The sequence below is a fragment of the Achroia grisella genome, unplaced genomic scaffold, assembly GCF_030625045.1.
Source record: "Achroia grisella isolate CSIRO2021 unplaced genomic scaffold, CSIRO_AGI_Agris_v1 utg2156, whole genome shotgun sequence".
NCBI lineage: Eukaryota > Metazoa > Arthropoda > Insecta > Lepidoptera > Pyralidae > Achroia > Achroia grisella.
Window position 1 is genome coordinate 2,284,472 of NW_026712714.1, and position 14,867 is coordinate 2,299,338.

Here is a 14,867-nt window from a genome sequence, read left to right on the forward strand (position 1 = left end):
AAATAGCTATATCCCAAGGAGCTGTCCGCTCGAAATGATTAATTATACTCGTTGATAATTAATATAATAATATTTAAAATATTACACACAGCGCAGCCCAGTCGTGAGCTAAGCAGAGTTTATGTTATACGTACTAGATAACTGATATACAAATAATACATAGATATATTTTTGTTTTCGTGAGTACATACATAATATATAATATATAGAAAACATTCAGACCGATACAAACAATCACGAATTTAAATGTTTGCAGCGTAGAGGCATGGAACCCGCGACGATTGCAAATAAGGCTATGTGCTAAACCACTAGATCATCGATGCAAATGATTACTTTATATACGTGATAGATTTTTTATTGCTCCAATCTTTTTGTAATATCTCCAATCTATTATAACTGTGTTTATGTCACCAAAACTTACGACAATACAGAAAGCGTCTTCGAGTGCTTGACCTAATTGCTGTGAGAGCACCGCAATTGATTTTCCTTCTAGTACGTTGATACATAATGCTTCAATGTATAAATTAATAATAATTATAATCAATTATAGAGATTAATAACTGTGACGTAGTTGGACAGCTTGAGTAATTTGTGGTCACCATAATGTGAAACCTTTTTTTTTAAATTTGAATGGCAAATTATAATTTGATATCTCATATGATGGTAGGTTAAAGTTGGAATGGCAAATCAACGGTTATCGATACATGAACTAGCAGTACGGACATCACAGTGATACCAATTACGCGTTGTCATTCCAGAGGACTATGATGTCATGCCTCTTATCCTATAATTTAATTCTACAATGGAAACAGCTTACAAAGCAAGCTGTTTGACGGCTGAAAGACTTTTTACAGTCTTTACATAGTATAAAACAAAGTCGCTGCCGCTGTCTCTTCGCTTATACCTTTTAAATTACGCAACAGATTTTAGTGCAGTTTTCAGCAATAGATAGAGTGATTCAAGAGAAAGGTTTATATGTATAATATATGCGTATTATAGTATAAAATATGCCGAGAAATTTAAAGAATTGTAATGCATCCGTGTGAAGCCGGGACTGGTCGATAGTACAATATAAAACAAGAATTATCACTGCAATTTAAGTTTATACTTATTTTTTTGATAATTAAATCAATTGAAAATGGTTAAGTTTAAATAAATATACATATAAAATTCATGTGTCACCATACTCCTCCGAAACGGCTTGACCAATTTATATGACTACCCCTAAGTGATTAGTTTTGTGCTAGGGGCGCACAAAACTATAACATTTTGTTTTTATTTCTGTATAAAGTTTTATTTAGATTTTTTTATAAAGTGGCATTAAAAATACATACAACTCTAAAAGTGGCATTAAAAATACATATAACTCTAATGTTTGCGGGTTCAGCTAGTTAATATATAATTTGTTTTTATACTAATTCTAATTAGGAGCTAATAAAAACCATATATTTTTTTTTTCAATACGTAGGCAGTACTTTTTTCATTACACCAGACGGGCGCTAAAAAATAAGATAAAATCAGTTTCGTATCTTTCACATACTCATATATACATACACATTGATACGCAAAATAGCCTCGTATCTGAATATTACGGATAAGATAGTAAATTGATAATATGGACATACGATGATGTGAGGGCAGTATGTTTAAACGCTAGTAAATGCATTTAAAATATATAAAAATAATATATACATGGTTGCTATTTCAGTTTGTGTGTCACAAATAAGTGTATGTGAATTGTGCCTCCTATGATAGTTGTGGATGAACATACAGAAATATTATGATGACGGATTTTATATATAATTTACGTTCTGTAACGCCATGATTGTAGAAATATTGTAAGTATTATATTATTAATATAATTTCTATTATAGGTTCATATCTATAGGTTAATAATAAAATAATAATAAGTCCAGAACATAGTTATTTCTGTATATATTGACATAGTGTATACTCTACATCATTCTTAAATAATGTACGTCGAAAATCCGATTAGCATTAGACATTTATTTATTTATATCTAGGCAACTTATTATTAATAATAATAATAATCTCAGGACAATTCAAACAGCGCCATCTAGACCCAAGTTAAGCTAGCTAAAGCTTGTGTTATGTGTACTAGATAACTGATACAAATACATAGATATTTTTTTCGTAAATACCTACATATTATACATAGAAAACACCCAGACCGGTACAAACAATCATACTCATGAATACAAATGTTTGTGCCGTGCGAGGAATCGAACCAGCGACCATTGAACATAAGGCGGTGTGCTAGACCGCTAGTCAATTATTGTTATTTATATTATACTAGATGTGCCCGCGACTTCGTCCGCGTAAATTGTCGATATTTCCATATAACCTTTCATCCCCCCTTACAACCTTTTTTTCGGATTAAAAAGTAGCCTATGTCCTTTCTCAGATTCTAGACTATATGTCTACCAAATTTCATTTAAATCGGTTCAGTAGTTTTGGCGTGAAAGTGAGACAGACAGAGTTACTTTCGCATTTAATATATTAAGTAAGGATTATATTAAATATTGTTATATATACCAATATTGGCTCCTATTATTAAGTATATATATAGTATGAAATACAAACAATATATGCACTAGTAAAATTAATTATATTTATATTGTGTTGTATCCCATTCACCACACAAGAGATCTACTTAAATACAAATAACTATAGGTATGTATGTATGTGTATGGGCTTCTAACAGAATAGAATAGAAGATTATTTATTTAAATAAATTTAAGCACTTTTGAATCTTTTTTTAATCTACGCTCATTCGGTAAGCTCGTTAGCTCGATCTTCTGGTGATGAGGCATCACAACAATGAGCTAGATACGTGCTTTGCGTGTTGTTTTTTAAAATAATTGTTGTAACTTTAAATTTTTAAGCTGAAATGTGTGAATACAAATTACTAACTATCGCTAACTCGGGATTCCTGACGATTCCATGACCATTCAAATGGAAATCGAAATTACTACGTCCTGAGTCGAGGTCGTATACGTTCATTCATTCATAATTTAAGAGCTGTGCTCTTGTCGGTGGAGCTCCCGCCACCTTCCACGATCTTCTATCAGTCCTTTTAGCTGTTGATACGACACGACTCCAACTTTTTCTTTAACTTGCTTGATATAGCTGTGTCTTGGTCTTCCCCTTCCTCTCTTTCCATCTATTTTTCCTTCTATAATGTTATTAATTAGTTCGAACGTATTATGGGATAATTCACATATATGCAGAGATTATGTTATGGGTACTAGATAACTGATATATATATGTACTTATATTTTTTTGTAAATAAATGCGTATATGTAATCTGACGACCTCGGTGATCTAGCGGTCTAGGACACCACTTTACGTCCGATGGTCGCGGGTTCGATTCCTCGCACGGCACAAATGTTTGTATTCATGAGTATGATTGTTTGTATCAGTCTGGGTATTTTATATGTATAATGTATTTACGAAAAAAAAATCTATGTATTATTATCAGTTGTCTAGTACCCATAACACAAGCTTTAGCTAGCTTAACTTGGGTCTAGATGGCGCTGTGTGAATTGTCCTGAGATTATTATTATTATTATTTAATATACATAGAACGCATCCAGACCGATAAAAATAATGATACTTATGAATACAAATGTTTGGACCGTGTGAGGAATCGAACCCGCGACCGTAGGAAGTAAAACGGTTTAACATATAAAATATTATACATATGTATGTGTATACATTGTAATTTACAGGCCTGAACTGTCAGGGCAGGTTTGGAATAATCATAATATTTATGACTTTTATATACAGTTGTTTAAGTAAATAAATTGAATTGAATACATTAGGTACAAGTTGATATTCAGCTGCTTCTTTAGTCCTTCCGCGGGTTCGGAATGATATTTTTTTTTATAACAGGTAACGTAGGTGGCAAACAACCATACGGCCCATCTGATGGTAAACGGTTACCATAGCTAAGGACGTCCGAAACACCAGATAATTTGGTAGTGATTTCTATAAATTATACACTAAATAACGTTTAATTTGGTAGAAATCACGGGATCTTACCATGTTTTATTTTGATTGAGTTCCCGATATTTCGTCAGTGTTTCAACCGCCATGATCACGGGAAAACTGAAGAGCAGCTGGTAGATTGTAAATACAATCTTTTATGGGCAGACATATTCGTCTACCTTCACACGTCTTCGTTTATTATCACTATTGAAACTCTATATTCATCTCAGCAAGATACTGTGAGTAACTAACTCGCAGTCTCTTCGTGTACCTACACTTAATACACTTTCTGATCACATTTTTTGTTTTTGTTTAATGGAACCAATTAATCAATTACTGCCAACAGCTTTAGAATATATTGTACAAATACCACTAAATATGATATGGAATATCATTGGAAAAAAATGGTAAAATAGTTATAATTACGGAGAAGTTCGAACACAAAAAACCAGATTGTGTAAAAAGTAATTCCAAAATTTAGATTTCAAATAATAATTTCTAAATACTCCGTTTAATTTTTTCATAATTACCTTAATAATAAAAAAAATACGTGAATAATAAAAAACAATATAGAAATGTGGTGACATCTATGGTTGCTGCATGGTAATAACTTTACCTTAGTATATAAAGTAAATAATATATTTGCAATTGACTACGGATTTTTAGAATCCACTAGAAATACGATATTATTATTTGTTAGATAAAATAATGAGATATGAGTGAGTAAGACCGGTAAAACCGGAAATAATAGATTTATACGTAGGTAGGTAAGCCTGATTTTAAACTTATTTACCGGTTGTTTCATAAACGATATATTATGGTAAACATGTTGATTATACAAGAAACGGTACAATAATAAGGAGCACTGAACTTAATAATGCAGATATATGAATTCATAAACGATATATAATGGTAAACATGTTGATTATACAAGAAACGGTACAATACTAAAGAGCACAGAACATAATAATGCAACGTGTCATATATAATTCTCATTAGAAAACTTAAAATCCAAGTTTTGCGATTACGTTTAAAAGATACATTCTACATAACATATATGTATATATATATATATATATATGTTATATATACTATTAAAAAGGTAAAGTTTATGTTCGTACTAATCTTCGGTACTACTACATTTTTTGTATTGTTGACCGGGTCTTTACGAATAATTTTACGTTAAACAACGAGGAGGTCAAGAGCTAACTGACCTCTGGATTACTGAACCGATTTTGAAAATTCTTTTAGTGCCTATCATCTAACAATGCTACGATCAGTAGGAACAGAACTGCTATGAAAGATGTTTCAAAAACGGGGAAAATGGTCATTATTAATAAATATACCAAGTCTAACACGTACCTACAAATAAAATTATAACTACAGCTCACACATTGTTCATAAAAATCGCAAACCTATTGAATTTAAAAAGTTTTTAATGTACAATTAATTGTTAGCAACTGTTTTATCTAATTAAGCCGATGTCCAGCAGTGGGCTTAAGATAACAATACATAAATGAGTATCTACATATTGTTCCACAAAAGAACAAACACACTGTGAAAATAATAAAATATGAGGTCGAAACAAGAATTAAAGAACACAAAAGAAAAGAATAAGTGAAAGTTAGTACGGCGAAAAAATATATTACGAAAGAATCACTTTTATTTCATTTTCCGTAGAAAATAATGTTTTTTTTAAAGATAGACATGAATAGGCATTTACTTAATCGTAATTATTTATTATAAACAGATTATAGTGACGTAAAATCGATTACAGATAAGTCAATCGATTTTTACAAATGCCATAGTCTTGTTTATAATGCATCAAAACATTTTTCACAACGCAAGCATTTTAGTTTCGTGAGTGTCGTTTGTTTTTATTAGTCTACAAGATTTCTATGTGTATATATTTTTAAAATTATCGTCTATCGTGGTATGAACATGTAATGCATAGGATTTTAAGGAAGGTGTTACATATAAATATGGATGATTATAAGGGCGCAGGAAGCCCGAAAAAGAGATGGATGGACTATGTGAGATATGGTATGGTAGATGATATGGTAAGAAGGAGTAAATAATGAGATGACTGCGAATAGGGACGAATGTAAGAAACAACATATTACTCCGACCTCAAATAATTGGGATAAAGAAGTAGATGATGATGGAATATTGCATCATCTTGTGCTAACATTAGGGTCAATGAAGAATTACAGCAGCGATGTACCGATAGATGTACGAGATATTATCAGAATTTTGTTATGTATGAGGTTTAGTGTATTAAGTTAGGTTTGAAGTTTGACAATCCTGGATTATAGGACGAGATTGTAGTCATTTAAATATCTCGTTAGATCACTTATCTTATCTTATTATCTGGGATAACTGTACTACCTAATTAACTCTCGTTATTGATGTAACATTTACCATCAGTTGCGCCATATTATTGCCACCATTGTAGTATAAAAAAATGATCCTAGGGCCGCCAGTTGGTACTTATTTTCTGATTAATGAAACGTGTAAGATCGTGTGATGTTAGTATGTATTTAATTGGTATTATATGAGGCATCCATTTTCATTGTATCTGACAATGAAGCTACGTAAAAACCTTTATAATTTCAGATAAATTATAACGGCTGATTTGCATGTATTTATTATATATTTTCATACATAGTAACTACACAAGTATCGTTAAAAATCAATCATCAAGTATTGGCTAACAAATAAAAATTACAAAATGGAACGGATCGCTTATATTTTCATTATAATATCTTACACGTTTCATTCATTAGAAAATAAGTAGCATCTATCGAAATTAGACTCAAAAAACAAACACTAGAAACTTCCAAATGGACTTATAACTAAAAAAAACACTTGTAAATTTATACGTAAAATTAAGAAAATCACAGGGTCTTACCACGTTTCATTTATTATTAGATAGATAGGTAGATATAATATACTTTATTTGTAACACACAGTAAAGAAAAATACATACATAATATATTAAAGGACAACCAGTATCGTTACAATAAGGCGGTAATATTTATTGTTACAATAGATGTATAGGGTTGTTACATAGGGTAGATGGTAAATAAAATTAGTAAATAAATGGTAACTTCCAATTAATATAAAGTTAAAAACCTATCGATTATAATATGTTTCAAATGAAAGAAAATGCGTCACATAATTTAAGTTTTACCACAGATAACATAATATTACATAGTTCTACTATACTCGAAAAAAAAAAGGTAAAAGACGTCGAGGCCGAAGTCCCATCCGATGGTCAGATCAAATATCACGTCAACTGAACATTACTGTCAGCGCCGCAATACATCAGGCATCTGAGCGCAGCAGATGGCGCCGGCTAGTCGACAAGATAGTATAGAGTCACGATTCTTAGCAGTGAGGGAACGATTAAGAAGAGAAGAGAAGACTATACTTGAAGTGGAGTTTCATTGTAATGTTGTCATGTCCACTTGTTCCAGGGTATTCTGCTGCATTGTAACGGCCATAGCATCACCCAAGGAACCAGCGAAATGTCTCACCGGTTACATGACAGACGTACAGTCATGGGTCGACGAATATGGGGCTTTGACAGTGGATGATAACGGTATAAATCTTTTTATGTATATCTCTAGAAATGACGACTGATAGGGACCAGTGGAAGATGACATACTGTGCCGACCCTAAATAATGGAATAAAGGCAAGGCAGTGATGTAAATGTATATAGAAGGTGTTGGTAACAAAGTGGACGAATCTGCAAGTGTTATACCTTTAAAGAATAATTTTAAATGGAATACGACGGCTAAAATTCGCCAAAAAAAGTGATAAAACTTTGCTGTTAGGGCGTTCTTAAATCTGTTTACAAATTTGAACGTAAGATTTTTCAGAGGTAATTTTTTTATGTAATATGCACCGTGCATATCAACTTCTGTATCTAACTGTGCATTAAAGAATGAAGTGAGATATTAATTCGATTCAATAGTATACTTTATGATTTAAAAATATATCATAAAGGAACGGACACATTCTCTGTCAATTGTCTCAAAAAGCAGATAAAGTCCAGTTAAATGTAGCTACAGTAAAATATATTTTCCTTTCCTATTTCTTTCTTCTGTGATTATACGAGTAAGGTGGAAGATGGAAGTATCAGGGTCAGCGTGCATGCATGAGGTGAGTTATGAATGTAAATAAAGAATTTGTGTAAGGACAGTTCAATGCCACTCGGTTCTCCCTGTCTACCTCTAAGGGATGAAGATAGATTTATAGATTTATTCCTTTTTAGTAAATTTGAAAAAAAAAATCGTAAACACGGTCCCTGAAATTTGTCTTATTGATTCTTTATTATACGTTTTTATTGTTACATTAAAATGTGAAAAGAGAATAACAATACGCCGCCTCAAATGATGGAATAAGATAGAAAAAGAAAAGTAGATGATGATGATTGGGTGTTATGGACAAGTATGTATGTATGTTGCAGAATTGGACCGTTCAATTGATCTGTCCACGAACACTAATGTTGTGTTGCTGCTACAGAAGAATCTCCAGTCGATGCAAAGGTCCAACGTCAACATACGCTACCTCAGCCTGGCCAGATGCAACCTTGAAAGGGTGCCACCGGTATGATTTATTGTAATTGTTATTCCAAATTTAAATATTATTAGAATAGAATAGAAAATCATTTATTAAAATAATCTTACATTGAAGCACTTTTGAATAGTCATCACATTTTTTTCAATCTACCGCTCATTTGGAAAGCTGTCTCATCATAAGAAGAATGAGGAGGAAACTTGCGTGTTGCGCTTTTAAATAATTTTGTTGTTACTTTACATTTTTATTATTCATCTACACCACGTTCTCTACGCACTTCTCTGACACTTCATCTTTCTTTTGATTTGGATCAATATTTAACTAAGTGTATGTATGATCGGATATGAATTTCTATTTCCTCAAAATTAGAATACAGACCTAACATTGCTGAAGGCTAAGTAAATCAGTTTAATGCTTCTGTTCCTAATTTACTGTCATTGAAAACGTGGTCTAGTGAATTACTACCACAATCTAATTTAAGACAATTTGAAAGCGTTAAAGCAAATCCATCTTCACAATTATAGTGTTAGAATGTACATATTAAATTTCAGATATTTGATCATCAGGACTTAAATGGGAGTCCATTGCGTCACACAGTGGAATATTTGACTCTTTATGGGAATAATTTCAAGGACATCAGTTCCCCTGGAGTACAGTATGACATTATGCTTAATGCTACAGATATAGTAGAAACTAACATAGAGTTCGCAAAATTTGGAGGTAAGTGTAGATTTTTTTAAAAAGTAATTTATACTTAATTTTAAACTATTCCCTTGGGTCAGATAATAATAACAATATCTCAGGACAATTCACTCATCTTCATCTAGTTCCAAGCTAAGCAGTGCTTGTATTATGGGTACTTGACGATTGATATCAATACATAGATATTTTGTAAATATATAAATAACATAGATATAAAATACTTTGACATCGGTCTAACAAACAATCATACTCATAAATACAAATGTTTGTACCGTGTGGGGAATTCAACACGTGCAAGAATTAATGATGAAATGAAAAAGAAAATGAAAAAATGTTTATTTCTTAAAAAAATAAACAATTCGGTTACAATAACATAGTGTCATCAGATGTAAAGCGGTGTGCTAAATCGCTAGACAACTGCCCACACTTGTAATATAGTAATGATCCAGATAATAATATAGTATCTATAAAAGTATACAATAATTTGTTAGTAGATATCTTAAGAGAAGCTATATTAAGTAGTACCCATTATACAAAAGGGATATTTTTTAATATTATTTAATAGCTTAGTATATTTTGATTCTGTTACAATTTAAATTAAATTATTATAACAAATATCCCGTTTCTATAGCGTGTATAATTGTAAGCATATGTGAAAAAATTTTAATACATAAATCATTTTCTTATTTTCACAGAAAAGTCTCTATGGTCTACTGGATTTCAATACACGCATTTCTCAGTTTTGCGTGAGCTGGATCTACGCGCGTGTTCAATAGAAATTATTAATGGTTTAATTTTCAATGGAATGCCTAATTTAGAAGCCTTATATTTGGGTGAAAATAATATAAAATTTATCCATGACAAAGCATTTATTGGTCTCGGTAACTTGATACATTTGGATCTTAGTATGAACAAAGCTTACGACAAAAATGGTGGTCAAACATCTGTTGTATTGGAGTCAGCAGATTTATTCGCAAGAATGACGAAACTGAGATCACTTGACTTATCTTTTACGGAGTTGGGCAGAAATGTGCGAGTACTGACTGGATTGGGGAAAAACTTCCAAAGACTCTCATTATGTAGAAGTAAAGTCAGAAACGTTCCCGAAAAAGCTTTGAGTAAGACTTCTGTAAAATATTTAGACCTGTCGGGAAACTATGGAATATTAGATAACACTAATATTTTGGCGGGTTTAGAAGACACCCTAGAAGTTTTATACGCAAATGAAATAGGATTTGAAAATTTTCATTATTTCTACAATTTTAGAAAACTTGAAGTATTGAAATTGGTGAACAACGAAGTAATGGTAATTACAGCAAGAGTGGTCGCTTCGTTGACCAGTTTAAAGATTTTAGACTTAGAGAGAAACAGATTTGCTTCTTGGATAGCACCCATTTTCTCCACTATGCCGCATTTGCGGTTTTTGTCTTTGAAAGATAATAATTTAAATTTAATCTCAGAGGAAATGCTAGATGACATTGCTACTATATCTTTCGTATCGTTATCTGGGAATCATGTAGTGTGTAACTGTCATTCAAGGGAACTTATCGACCTGGCGGCAAGAAATGATAATGAACAGATTCAAACAGCAATAGAATTATCAACACAGACCACTGAAGACACTCTAAAAGCGGCTAATTATCATATAGCTGATAGCGAATTCAACAGAATAATAGAATTAAGAGTGAACATTTCGAAACTGTGTGACAAGGAGAAATGTAAGAAGAATTATGAAGATAGAAACCATAAATTCTTAATAATAGATTATGATTTATACTCGTATGCCTGTTTTCATGAGTATAAGAATACATATATGAGTTTTATCAGTGTGAAAACATGTATAGATTGGCAGCGTGGGTTACCAAAAAATTACCTCAATAACGGCGCTAACATGCTGCTGTTATTGATACTACCAACAATCTTATTACCATTATTATTAATAATATTTATATGCAGAAGAAGATTTGGTTATTTCTTTATAACTATGAGGAATTCAGCCACGTTGAGTTTGATATCGAAAACCGATATTAATGAAGGTAACTTGAATTGTATACTTGCATAGTAACAATAAAAAACGAGAACGTATGAGCAACTGAATCTATTGTCATTCTAGTATTAACTTAATGAACGCTTTAAGAATTTATTTGATTTGTACAAACAGACGGTAAAGTAAGATTTCTAAAAAACGGTATAATAAATCCGAACTGTGCATTCAAAAAAATATTGTGGAATCACAAATCAATTTGTAATATCTTTCATGTGTTACCATTCTAAAGGCCAATGAGTCATGGATTTAATTTACCGCCGAATCTAACCCTTCAAACCCGAACACAGTTGACCAGGCAAGCTGCTGGCAACAGAAGTAGATGAGATAGTAGATATAACAAAAGAATACCTACTTTAAAATTTGAACGTTGAAGATAATTTGAAATTTAATTGATTAATTCAAGTTTAAATTCCGATCTTCTAAGAATATTACTCATCGCTTAATAACTTTTTATGTCAAGATGTTGGCTAAAGAGCATATGGTCCATCTAATAGTAAACGTTTCTTACTTTACTAAATTGTAGAAATAGAAATAAATTTAATATAAATACTCTTGAATAGACACATTATTACTTCTATAGATGATTTTTTATATTTTCAGATGGAAAGATATATACTTATGACGTCTTCGTATCCTATTGCAACGATGACAGAGCCTGGATGCTGGATTATCTATTGCCTCATTTGGAAACCGAGTGTAGTGTCAGTGTATGCTTACATGAGAGAGATTTCCAGGTGAGTTTAAAGAGGTATCTTTTTTTAATGTAATTGAATCGACAAAATCTGTTTGTCCACTTGATTAGCGGTAGCCGTCTAACAATTATAATATACATAAACAGCACTAGACGGCTTGAATATAAAAAAAGTGACTGTTAAGCAATAAATATACTAAATACAGAACATTATTAGTGTAATTACTTCTCTAAAAATATATTTGCTTTAGATAGTCGCGGGTGCGATTCCTAAAGTGGTACACATATTTGTATGTTTTCTATGTATAGTAAACATGTTACTAACAAAAAGATATAGAGTATTTATATTACTTGTCTAGTACTAGATGACGCTGTCTCTAATTTTCATATAGTGTCAAGTATTGTGTGCTTAAACTATTGTTTTGTTGCAGGTGGGCCTCTCAATTCTAGAAAATATAGTTTCATGTATGGACCGTTCTAGGACTATAATGTTGGTACTTTCTAAGCAGTTCCTGCGAAGCCAATGGTGTCAGTTCGAGATGCATTTGGCACAGCACAGGTTCGTTACAACAATATTTTAAATAAATGTTTGGTACTGGTAACAAACAAGTTCAGCCAATAAAATTTAGTATAAATAAAAAAAAAAAGAAGTCCCTACAATAATTAATATATAGTTGAATGAGAAAAACTGTTCGTTACTTGGTTATAAATTAGCAAATATTTTAGGACACCTCAAACGCTGTACGTGTAATAGACTTCAAACTTCAAAATGGGAGGGAATTTTTCGTTATTGTAATAGGATAAGTAATCCACTGTTAGCAATGTACTATGTCAGGTTGACAAGAGGGCCCTCTTGAGAGCCATCGTTGATAACTCCTGGTGAATTTATTATGATTTGCTAATAGACTGCATGTTCATCCTGGTATTCTCGACTGGTGCTCTGCCACCGCCACTGCACAGGCGGAGACACCATTCTATTATCATCCATATAAACGAGAAAATTTTATAATATTGTATTTGTGTACTTTATCCGGAAACGCTTAAGTAAATATATACATAGGCTACGGTACCCATTTACCAGCAGATGGGCCGTATGCTTGATTGCCATCATCGTAGTTTAAATAAAAAAAAACATGATACCACCGGAAAACAAGGCACTTCGCCGCTAATACTCTATACCACATATATTACAGACTGTTGGAGACGCGCCGAGAAGATCTGCTCTTAGTGTTACTAGAAGAAATCCCGAGGGGCCTGCGCCCGACCACATTACACTATTTAATGTTAACGAAAACCTACATCGTATGGCCAAAGGCGACATCGGAACAAGCGGTATTTTGGAAGAGATTGAAAAAGAGCTTGGTGGTGCAGCAACGCAATAAGAATAGTACTTTGGCTTGATCATTGCCTTACCGAGCACATTCACTTTTGACAATCAATAAAACCTGCCATTATAACCTTGCATTGCAAGCTGAACATAGCTTATGCATGGTATGGAGACTTTGTGTAAACTCGTCTGTGTGAGTTCTCTGTTTCACTTATTTCTCACTTAATGGTTTTATATTATTTTGTATAATTCCACTACCACTACTATCTGTGGGACTACAAATATTAAGTATTGAAACTTGACCTCTGCCACTGGAAGCTTTATAACTTTCTCTACTAGATCAAATTCTAATAATTATTGAATCTACACCCAAATTGCGACACGTGTTCTCCAAACGAGGCATCATCAGGTAATGAATAGAGTTCAGATATAGTTTGGAAGCTTAGTGTTAACTGTTTAGCGACCGTACTATGCCTTATTTTTGCATCCAAAGTGATTGCTTTGTAAAGTTTGCTGATAGTAAGAGACATGGCAGTAAAATTACAGGATAAGGCATGACATCTTAGTTCTACGGAATGACAACGAACAAGTGGTATAGCTGGATTTCGGGTGCCACATGGTAAGTGATATATATATTGCTATTCATAAAGTCGTCGGTTACTGCTTACCATCTGGTCTCAGGGATACTATTACTCTGATCTTAAAAGATGCCATGACGCTACTTGATAACATGATATTCTTGGTGTAGTCTAAAGAGGCGCTGATTCTTATTTCTATCAGTTGGGCACTTAGATAGCCACTAAGAGTTTCAAAGATTTGACAGCAAATGCCAATATATTTTAGACATCATACATGCATATTGATATTATTGATAGCTGAAGAGTCTAGCTTGTCAGAGATATAGCTAGTTTAATCTTTAGATAGAAACAAAATGAGTATTGCTGTTTCACTCTGGATAACTATGTTGTCTGAAAGAGATGTTTGCTTGCGTCAAGACCGCCTTCTGTGCATAAAAATCTCTTGTCAGTATAATTCTGGTATTATATGTTTGGAATAGTTTTTACCTAAGTAAATACTAGAGTTACTATTTATTATAGTCATTTGCTAACTCTATGGATATGATCTTACACGGGTATTGTATTCAGAAGAATGTTTTAATGTAATATTTTAGCAACAAATCTAAAATGAACTTAGACAAGAAATGGCTTGAGATGTTTACTTCGGATGATAATGAAATATGATTTAGGAATTGCAGGTTCAATTCTAAGCCTATTTTTATTAATAATATATGTACATATAAATTTAATGATATAATACTACGTTGTTTTATTTACCTGAATAATTACGGCATTTTTATGAAATATTGTACATAGATCTTTTTTGTATATAATAATAGTGATAATTATGATGATGATGCTAATGATAATATCTCAGGAGAATTCACACAACGCTATCTAGTACCAAGCTATTCAGAGCTTGAGTTACGGGTACTAGACAATTGTAA

At 32.2% G+C, this 14,867-nt stretch overlaps 2 protein-coding genes across 2 annotated transcripts in view; one reads left to right on the forward strand and one right to left on the reverse strand.

Annotated features, from left to right (window-relative positions):
• The window catches only part of LOC131842278 (dynein axonemal intermediate chain 7-like), a 35,296-nt gene that overhangs the window by 9,474 nt on the left and 10,955 nt on the right, over positions 1–14,867 (reverse strand). The gene's annotated exons all lie outside the window — the stretch shown is intronic.
• Positions 1,726–13,779, forward strand: LOC131842277 (toll-like receptor 13). Its single transcript, XM_059190813.1, has 8 exons — positions 1,726–1,838; positions 7,491–7,615; positions 8,487–8,626; positions 9,148–9,316; positions 9,994–11,334; positions 11,946–12,079; positions 12,468–12,595; positions 13,230–13,779. Exons 1-8 carry the CDS (start codon positions 1,822–1,824, stop codon positions 13,435–13,437), a joined length of 2,262 nt encoding a protein of 753 aa, XP_059046796.1. The 5' UTR covers positions 1,726–1,821; the 3' UTR covers positions 13,438–13,779.